At 34.6% G+C, this 10,407-nt stretch overlaps 1 protein-coding gene across 1 annotated transcript; it reads right to left on the bottom strand.

Moving 5' to 3' along the window:
• Window positions 1-4,381: 4,381 nt before the first annotated feature.
• On the bottom strand, window positions 4,382-10,122 carry LOC107914696 (plant UBX domain-containing protein 11). The gene is made up of 10 exons (XM_016843701.2): window positions 10,002-10,122; window positions 9,631-9,736; window positions 9,462-9,514; window positions 9,286-9,367; window positions 7,906-7,971; window positions 7,710-7,777; window positions 7,388-7,603; window positions 6,718-7,219; window positions 5,800-6,075; window positions 4,382-4,779 (listed from the first exon to the last, which is right to left on the bottom strand). The coding sequence occupies exons 1-10, from the start codon at window positions 10,110-10,112 to the stop codon at window positions 4,547-4,549; spliced, it is 1,713 nt and encodes a 570-aa protein (XP_016699190.1). The 5' UTR covers window positions 10,113-10,122; the 3' UTR covers window positions 4,382-4,546.
• Window positions 10,123-10,407: the final 285 nt, after the last annotated feature.

Below are 10,407 nucleotides of genomic sequence, written 5' to 3'. Positions count from 1 at the left end.
ATTCCGGATGAGTTCTTCCAAAATGCAAACGCTTGGCACGTGAAAGTCGCATTGATTAGCTATGCGACCGTGGAGATGCACCGGTCAGACAGAGTGTTACGACAATTTGGATGTAGAGAACTGATTCCCGTGGCACCTGAGGTGTTTGATGATCACCCCAAAATTGACATATGGTAATTGCATACGGATTGGCCGAAATTCTGGTCCCACTACATCCAAATGTGGGAAGATTGATATGATTATATACCTACTCGGGAACCGATCATCGTTCCGGAGTTAGAGTGCGTGCCGGGATACATGCCATGGTTTAGGATCTATGACAAGCCTTATTTACTGTCGGTAGAGGAGAGGCACCGGTAATTACGTGTCCAAAGGGAACGACGTGGGCCTTTAAATCCAAGACGAAGGGATGACGACGCAGGCCCATCAACGAGGCCCAAACATTCACCTGGCCCATTATCAGCGACCATTCAATCACCAGGCCCAGCGAGAGCACCGACACAATCACCCTAACCCTTAACTTAAAAACACCAAAACCCTAATCTTAACAAAAACCCTAAACCTAAACCTAACTCTAATATGATATAATTTGATAAATTTACTAATAATTAATACAATTAACTTTAATAATTTGACTAACAAAATGTTTTTACTGGTACTAACAATTAATAATTTGATAATTTTACTAACAATTAATAAAATTAACAATTAATAATTTTACTAACAAAATGTTAGATTTTACAAAATGTTTTGATTGGTACAAAAAAATATAATTAGTTTACAATGACATTCAACTATTGCGATTTGGGCATGATCAACTTGTATGGCCTGGATTCCTACACCATCTGCACAACTTCTGTTGACTGACTGTTTCTCAGATATCCATATTGTTACGTATTCTAGTCGAGCAAGGTCGACCCTTTAGTTTGCGACGCAATTCTCTATCCGGTAACAGCTTAAAAGGAGTAAGAGATACAGGTGGCCACTTATGTTCATCAGGGACCGGTGGGAAAACGTGTCTCCAGACGTTGTACATGTTTTCTAATTTGTACACTTCGTCCACATAGCTCATCAGATCCAGACGGAGATTCTGACAAGCTGTAATAACATGAGCACATGGATAACGAAGTGCATCAAACACCCCATAGTCGCAAGCCCTATTTCGCAAGTGTACACCATATTTCCCGTCAACAACACCTTGGTGCGGTTTGTCAAACTGTCACACGAAACCATAAGTTGTCTCGATCGTGACACAGTGTGCATGGTAATAGAAAGAACTTTTATTGGCGTTGTTCCGAAAATTTTACGCCTAATTCTTTTACGAAATTCTGTCAAATCTATGTCCTGGATAAAAACCAGTCGCGCCGTATTCTCCGAAAAAAAACAACATCGTTCTCAGTGTGGCAAACCTCACCATCATAGTAAATAACAACACTAATATGTTCACTCATATTTAATTTCTAACCTTTTTAGCCTCTCTAAATTGTTTTTGCTGTGTAACTTGTGCAATCTAAGAACATTTTTTGCCTCATTTATAGCCTCAGCCCAAACATGCTACTGTAGCAAAAGCGTGTCTACGTGGGCGCGATTTCAGAAATTCTTCTGATAAAGCATCCTGCTTGAAGCGTTTTTATACTATTTGCTCAGAAACGTCAACTCAAAATTATTTTTTCAGGACCTACTGTAGCAAAAGCGCGTCCACGTGGGCGCGATTTCAGAAATTCTTTTGATAAAGCATCATGCTTGAAGCGTTTTTTATACTATTTGCTCAAAAACGTCAACTCGAAATTATTTTTTCAAGACCTACTGTAGCAAAAGTGCGTCCACGTGGGCGCGATTTCAGAAATTCTTCTGATAAAGCATCCTGCCTGAAGCGTTCTTTTATACTATTTTCTCAGAAACGTCAACTCGAAATTAATTTTTCAGGACCTACTGTAGCACAATCGCGTCCACGTGGGCGCGATTTTAGAAATTCTTCTGATAAAGCATCCTGCTTTGATTTTATCTTAAAAACCCATAAACACGAAACCTAATATAATTTTGAAAAAAAGTAATAATTAATTTAATTAAGAAGCCCTAAACCTTAACCCCTTATTTGTTTAATTTTTTCTCCAAAACCCTAAAAATCCTAAAAACCCTAAACCATAACCCTAAAAACCCAAAACCTAATGTGGGAGAAACGGCAAAAACGCGTCCCCAGGGGCGCGCTACGTGGCAGCAAAACGCGTCCCTGAGGGCGCGCTTTGCCTACATGGCAACAAAGCGCATCCTTGTAAGCGTGCTTTGTGTCCATGTAAGCAAAGCGTGCCCTCAGGGACGTGTTTTGCTGACACGTCCCCTGACATCGCGTTGACGTGGATGCGTTTTTGGGAAAAATGGCCCATTCAGGTAAGTAATAAAATACCGGGCCTATTTAGATAAATTTAAAAAAAAGGGCTTTTTTGGTATTTTGCCCTATTTCTTAATTAGCAAAAGTAAAATGCTTTGTTTAAATATTAAAAAATGATTGATATGAAAGAGAAGATAGTTGACATCTTTTTTATTACCAACTAATTTCATTTTAATCTTCTTTCTACTTTCAATGCCTTGAGGTTGATGTTTCAAACCTTCTTAACCATTCTTTTCTTTCTTTACTGTTTTTCACTCTTTCATTTCTCCTTTGTTTTTTTCATTTCTTTTTGCTCCCCAAAAAGAAACCCCTAATTTTGATTTGGATTTGATGGTTTGTTTGGATTTGTTTAAATCCATTCTTTTATTTCAATTTTTTTCTTATTTATAACTATTTCTTGGGGTTCGCTAATCAATACTAATTTTAAATTGCTAAAAATCAGGGAAAATATCAATGAATAGTGAATCTATGCGTCCACGTGAGAGTTTTTTTCAGTACTTCTGCTGACAAAGCGTCCTGCTTAAAATGTTTTTGACACTGTTTGTTCAGAAACGTCTACTCGAAATTATTTTATCAGGAGCCACTGTAGCCCTAATTTTATTTTTAAATTCTTTTTAATTAAAACCCTAAACCCCAATTTAATTGATTTTTTCTTAAAAAATAATAAACACGAAAACTAATCTAATTCTGAAAAATTTATAATTAGTTTAATTGACAAACCCTAAACCCTAATCCCTTATTTATTTAATTTTTTCTCTGAAACCCTAAACTTTAAAACACCAAAATCCTAACCCTAACCCTAACCCTAAACCAAAAACCCACTACGCAGGAGACGCGGGCAAAATGCGTCCTTGATGAGGTGTTTTGCCTACTAGGACATAAAGCGAGCCTTTAAGGGAGCGATTTCAGTCCACGTAGGCAAAATGCTTCCTTAGGGATGCGTTTTCCTGCCACGTCCCCTGACATCGCGCTGGCGTTGTCGCGCTTTCGGTGAAATAGGGCCATTCCGGTAAATAATTATTTATCGAGCCCATTTCGATAATTTTTTTTAAAAAAAGGACTTTTATATGTAATTTACCCTACAAATTCACTGAAAAATTAAAAAATTTCATTATTCGAGAATAAAAGAGGAAAGTAATTTATAATTAATATTGATTAACACATAGAATAACCTTTGCATCCTACAAATTAAAAACTTAATTTACAATTATAAAGATGAAAATGATTATTATATTGTCAATCATTTAATATTATCATATGCATTATCTTTTAATAATTAACAGATGTATAATTTAAGACTTAAATGTTTAATAATATTTTTCTACAATAAAACTTCTTTTTATCTTTTTGTAGAATTTTAAAAATTTGACATACCTTTTTTTCTTATATTTAATTGTACCCTCATTAAATTATTTATATAATCTAAAAATTACACTGTACCAAATAATATTCCTAATTTCCCATAATTATTCCTTCTCAACACTGTTTACTAAATAATATTCCTAATTTCCCATAATTATTCCTTCTCAACACTGTTTACTATAAGTTTATCCATAAATTTTAGAATTTAAAAATTCTTATAAATAAAATTTAAAACTTCCTTGTAACAAATTATATATATAAAAATCACTTTAAAAGTTTATAATTTAATAACTTAATTATAAGTTAACAAACTGCATTTTAAGTAAATTGGTTTATTTTATTTTTGAACATAATTGGAGAAAATTAAACAATTTGAAATGTAAATAAAGTAATTAAAATTTCATATTAAAATGTTATTAATTTTGAAGTAAATTAATATAATACGAACTTTGTTTTTAAATATCAATTAATTTAAGTTTAAATAAAATAATAAAGTTACATATTTCCATAACACAACTTTGTTAATTTTAAAATTTAACTTGAAATTCTCACACATTGATAGAAAGATATGACTGATGGATGGAAAGATATGATATATATATATATATATATATATAAAGCTAAAAGGAGTAAGCACAAATTATGAATTTAAAATTACTCACAGACAATCAATCTATTGAACCAGATACTTAAAACATCAGAGATAACATGCCACTGATAAAGAGCAAGAATCCTATTTTTGACTTCAACCTACCAGAATGAAACACCCTTGGTAGAAAACCTAGCTGACCTTGATTATTTGTTGTCGCTATTGCCCCCATACTGCGTAGAATTTCCATTCCAGAAGGGATTTCTATCCGAGAAACGGCTGTCATCCTCATCGTGTTTTAGTGTGTGAATATTGCTACCATATTGGGATGTTGTGGGTCGTCTGTTCCTGCTGTCGGTCGAACTGTGTCTGTTTGTCGAGTTAGGTGAATATGTCCTGTTTGCTCCAGCCAAGTTATTTTGCAGTGTAGGGTTTGGACCTATAGATGCAACCAATCCAGAAAACATGAGAAAATACTTTGCCAAGGCAATTTTCAAGAGTTTCTGTTTGACCACTACGAGTTTCATGGGGATTATACGATCCAAAGTTTGGATCATTAATGAGCTGTGACACGGTTACTCAAGATCCCAAAAAGAAAGAAAAAACGTATGAATGCAATCTCATGCTACTAGATAGCCACCACCTCATAAGACTTCTATTATGATTCTTAAAATCCTATGCACAACAATAAATGAATCTGCTTAAAAAAGGAAAGAAAAGAACCTGATCATATGCCATATTCAATCATAGGTGGTCCTCTAGGTTCTGGTTCCTATTCCACAAACCAAATCGATCACCTTCAACCTAAATTGCTTATTCTTACATCAGGGATATGGATGCTAGTTTGCTCTCTATCTCCCTGGTTTTAAGTATTTAAGTAGTCTTTGTACTATAGTCAAAATTGCAATTTAGTTCACATACTAGAAAGCTAAAGTAATTTAATTCTTGTACTACTGATATTGGTTCAAACAAGTAAATTTGATAGTACTGTTAATGGAAAACTGTCTAAATACCGATGTGAACTTCTAAAATCTGACAAAGCATATGTTCCTTAATAGAATATATTCTTTTTCCCTTCTAATTCTGGCTATAGGTCTTTCAAACGTCCACACCAGCATTTTGACATTTTTCATTACACTGTTATCAAATTTACTTTTTAGCACCAATATCGAAACGTACAAGAATTAAATTAATAATTCTACAATACAAGGATTAAATTGCCCTTATCACTCTTCAAAAAAAGAAATCGCCCTTTTCACTAGGGACTGCCTAGATGCTTTAACCCTAACTCTCTTCACAAAACACTTATATGCGTTTGTGGCTATGTATAATGCATGCATGTCTATGGTTGGCTTAAATAAATTTAGGTGATATAAATGGGGTCATAGAACAAGCATTTTAGCTCAAGGATTTAGGCCAAAAGTATAAAAATTTTAATACCAACAGCCCAGAGACTCACCGTATTCCCAGATGCCACTTTGAGATTCCGGTCCAGTAGTTGAAGAGCTGGTACCAGTACCACCACCAAGATAAGAAAAAGGATTGAAATAGGACATAAAGCTTCTAACATATGCAAAATATCCCCCATTGCTTCCTGCGGTAGCTTCAGAAGGTGTAGAATTTCTTTGGTCAGCAAATGATCTTTGCCCTTGGAAGCCAGTGCTTCTCTGACGTGGAACCACTATCAGTGCTTGTCTGTTAAGCAGACCCAAGTCCAATAAAGATGTACTCAAATCTGTAGGCAAAAGGAAAATAGTAGTGGTGAATGGTAGACACTACAAAGTAATGCTCCTTTATCAACATAGAGCAATTTCATAAGCATATTCTGAAGACAAGGAACGCTCCTCATATGCAAAGGCAATGCTATGTTAAAACTTCAGGAAACACTTCAACTAAGTCCAAAACGTCTCAAAGGCAATGCAATTGACAAAGTTTGTCATCTATAAAAAAATGTGAAAGTGGGGAAAATAGAACAAGGTACACATTTAGAAGGAAAAAGAAGGTACTAGAAGAACAACATTCAATCTGTATAATGCATACAAGTAGCGTCTAACAACCAATAATCTTCCTAGATATGCAATCAAATATAAAACTAAAAAAATAATCTTCTGTAACACACACACACACACACGTACATATGTCCAACCCCTTTTAAACATAATACATAAGCAACATATTTTGAAAGATCCACAAACAGAACTGGAAGGCATATGAATTATGGAATTACAATGCATAACACCCATGAGCAACATGTTTCTAAAGACCAGTTTGAGGTCGAGGACAGGCACTGTTTAGCTAAAAGTAATAAAATCTCAAACTGAGAAAAACTAAATAAGCTACATTCATTTTAAAGATGTACACACAAACACAGTCATACCTTGATCACCAAATAACTTGCGAGGATAAGGAATGGCAAGATCATAAGATCCCATGCCACTTGATTGGTTTCTATCCACATAGTCTTTTATCATTCTCAGGGTGTTGCCCACAGGAAACTTCTCTTGTAGGCTACTGCCATCAGGTAATCTGATATTTAAATAAACATCAGTTGGTACATTTGTGGTTGCAGTATTTTCAGACGCACCATCTTGCCTTCCATCTATTGATTTATCCTTTTCATGTTGCATGGCTTTCTCTGGTGCACTCCCACCGGGAAAACTTGACTGATGATCAATGCCCTTGACTGAGATGAAACAATCATCTCCAGGATAAGAGGATGTATCCTCAGATACAGGAACTGCTGGATTTAAGGTAATAGAAGTACCAACCGTCCTGGTTGCTTCATTAGAAACATTACATTGTTCATCCACAACATTAGTCAAGTTGTCAGTGCTAAATGATTCTGAAGTACCCTGGTCAACCAATTCTGAAATTTTCTCCTGAAAATCAAGTTTTTCAAGTTTCAAATTAAGTTTCTTTTTGGGGTGGTGGTAACAAGCCCCTTAATTTTGCACCACAGCCTGGGTTCAAGTGCTTTCCTTCCACCATAACTCTCATAGTCAAAGAAAAACTAGAAAACTCTAATTTAGACAACCATTTAAATTTACCTTTACGGTGTTTTCACTACCATTTTTTCCCTCTAGCACCCCAGAAGTAACTGCTGGTGTAGGCTCAAGGGACCGGACAACCCCATCCATTGTGGTTGATGGGACAGAAGCACTTGAACTTCCTTGCTCGGACTGGCTAACAGTAGAAGCTCCAGAGCTAGATGACTCAAGTTTCTTTGAAGCAAGTGCAGCACCAAGTACTGCTGCTGTGGTTTCCTGCAGTTAAGAAATCTGAAAATCATAAACTAGATTTGGTAAATGCACACGCAGCACCTCTTCACTAACTGGATAATAGTCCTAAAGTCAACCATCACTAGCATACCTGGATATGAAGACTCAACCATGCTTTCTCTAGACTGGATGCCAGAACTTCAGCGCTAACAAACCCTTCTGGAAGAGTTCAACCAAAAGAAAAAAAACTGACCATTTAAAACATTTTTCTATGCATATTACATTACATGCTTGAAAAGGAGGGAGAAAAGAGAAAAATGGCTTTACATAAGAAGAAAATTTAATACCATTTTGCCAAGCTTGTACACCATTAAATCCAATTGCTGTTATGCAGGGGATAGATTTCTGTGGATCTGTAACATGTTGATGCAAGGAATTGTTCTCTCATTGAAACTGGTGACAGGTACTTACAATGGAAAACAAGAAATGGTAACGGAAAAAGTAGACAAGGGAACTCAAACCCATATCAAATAAAGGAAAAGGTTCAATGTGCAAAGCAAAGACGTGTAGTGATGCATCCAACATTTTGTTGATGCTGTGATGTATTAGTAGGAAATGCTAATGGAAAGGTGCAGTGATACAAAGTCTCAAAAGATGGAGGAATCATAGGATAATACAAAGAGTACTGAGTGAGGAGGAAATGCTAATGGAAAGGTGAAGTGACGCAATATCTCAAAAGATGGAGAAATCAAAGGATAATAAAGAAACTATTGAGTTAGGAGAGACAGTTTGAAAAATATGTGGAAAGATAAAAATTAAAAAAAGCTTTCTTTCCCTTTCCCCACTTAAAACTTGCATCTTCAACTGTTCTTTCCCATCAAGCATATGACATGACTGCCAACATAACAACTATGGTAGTTTGGAACCATTCCTCAATTCCATTAGACATTAGTTGACAATTAAATGAAGTAGGCTTTCATTATCTTCAACAGACTCATGACTCATCATCCAAAGAAGGATAACTTGAAAGCTGTAATATGAAACAAAAAACCTAGTTTAGAAAGCACAGAGTACCCTTGAGGCAGACTGCTTTCAAACAAGAGAAAATAAAGGTTGACCACAGCCAATTCTTCTACTCATATATTGGGGGGTAAACGATTCAAGAGTACATGCACATTAATTCTTTGTAAGGACCCAACTGTAAATGGTATAAAATAAGCCTTAGCACCAACACTCAACACAAAACAGTTCATAACAAGGAAAAGTAGCTAATTCAGCAATTAAGAAAAGATTTAAGGCTGCTAGTGCTTCAGCAACATAGCAGACCAGTTCAACTCCAAAAGCTTAATTCACAGCTAGATGCAAAACTATCACTGAAATTCCCTTAGCATCTATAACAAAAAGGCAAAAAATATAAAATGTTGATTTTAGAGTAACCATAAGAGAATCATGTTATTAAATATATACTTGGCAACACTAAATAAGATGTGATCATATGATATGAATACCACCCAGAATAAATAACTAAAACACAACTCAAAGCATGACATGATGCAAAGAAATTAACACTACACAATGGGAATACATGAATGCTTCAAAATCCATGACATACGAATTAAAATATATTAAAAACTATAGAAATATAAAATACTTAAATCACGATTATGATATGACGAAATAAACAAACACAACATGGATATACAAATTGTCAGGTATAATCAGGATACATATGGCAGAAAAATTTGCAGCATCCGTGGTCCCTCCTCTGATATGCAATAGAATGCAATACTTTGACAATGACTCTTTTACCTGAATCAACATGTTAAAATATAGAGAACTATAAGGAAAAAGAAAGAATTAAATTGATGTTTAAAAGAAAAAAACTTAAAAGCAAAATAAATACTTTAAGATCAGCCCACGTTGAATGATCCAAGTTTTTCGACTCATCATCTTCACCTGAACAATCAAGTTTATTGAGTGCAGATCACAGTACTAAATTAACACCTAACAAAAATTTGAATTTGCAAATACATAAAAGCAGAAACAGATCAAATGAAAAGGGGAGACATTACCTGAAATATAGACCACGAAAAGTTTCTTCTGGTTTTGAGCTTCACGAATGGCTTCAGGAATTGAGCCTTTGTATGTTAGAGATGACAGAGATTCAGACCTTTCCATCTGTTTCACATGATCAAATTTCAACAACATAAAATTTGCATTTAAATGTCTCTCAGTTTCATATATTTCACTTCAATTATACATATATGCACTTGCAAATGAATATTGCTCTATCATGAAAAGTTCCAAAAAGAAAACCTAAATTTAGTTTGAAAAATTGTGGGGGAGATAAAAGAAAAAGAAGAATATTTACAGGTCTCAGTGTAAGGCAAGAATTAATTAATTTAAAATTAAATCAAGAGATAATTGAATGAAATGGTCGTACCTTTGGAACAAAGAAAATCGAATTTTTCGAAGAAATCTTAAAAACAGAAAACAATGGAGAATTGTGAAAACCGAAAACGTACAGTGAATCTATAAACGACGCCCACCTCATTACTTTTAATCTTGCCACGTGTTAGCTGATTACGGGGAGAGATAAACTTTCTTTTATACTAGAAACTAGTTTTCTTATATTAAAATTAAAAAAAAAATTGACATTTCACATTTGTTTTGGTCCCAAAGCAACTCTGACTAACTTATTGATTTATGAAATAATTAAGCATTGATTAAAACATTTTCAAATTACGAATGTATTCATGTATTGTACATGCCTACTACTTCAATTGATGTGTCCCAAAATTACTCGAGTTCAATTACGAAGTTAGGATTCGAATTCAACTCAATTTAAC

This window comes from Gossypium hirsutum, chromosome D10 (assembly GCF_007990345.1).
Source record: "Gossypium hirsutum isolate 1008001.06 chromosome D10, Gossypium_hirsutum_v2.1, whole genome shotgun sequence".
In the NCBI taxonomy this organism is placed as follows: Eukaryota; Viridiplantae; Streptophyta; class Magnoliopsida; order Malvales; family Malvaceae; genus Gossypium; species Gossypium hirsutum.
The sequence above is the reverse complement of the archived record's forward strand: the minus strand, read 5'-3'. Positions and strand labels throughout refer to the sequence as shown.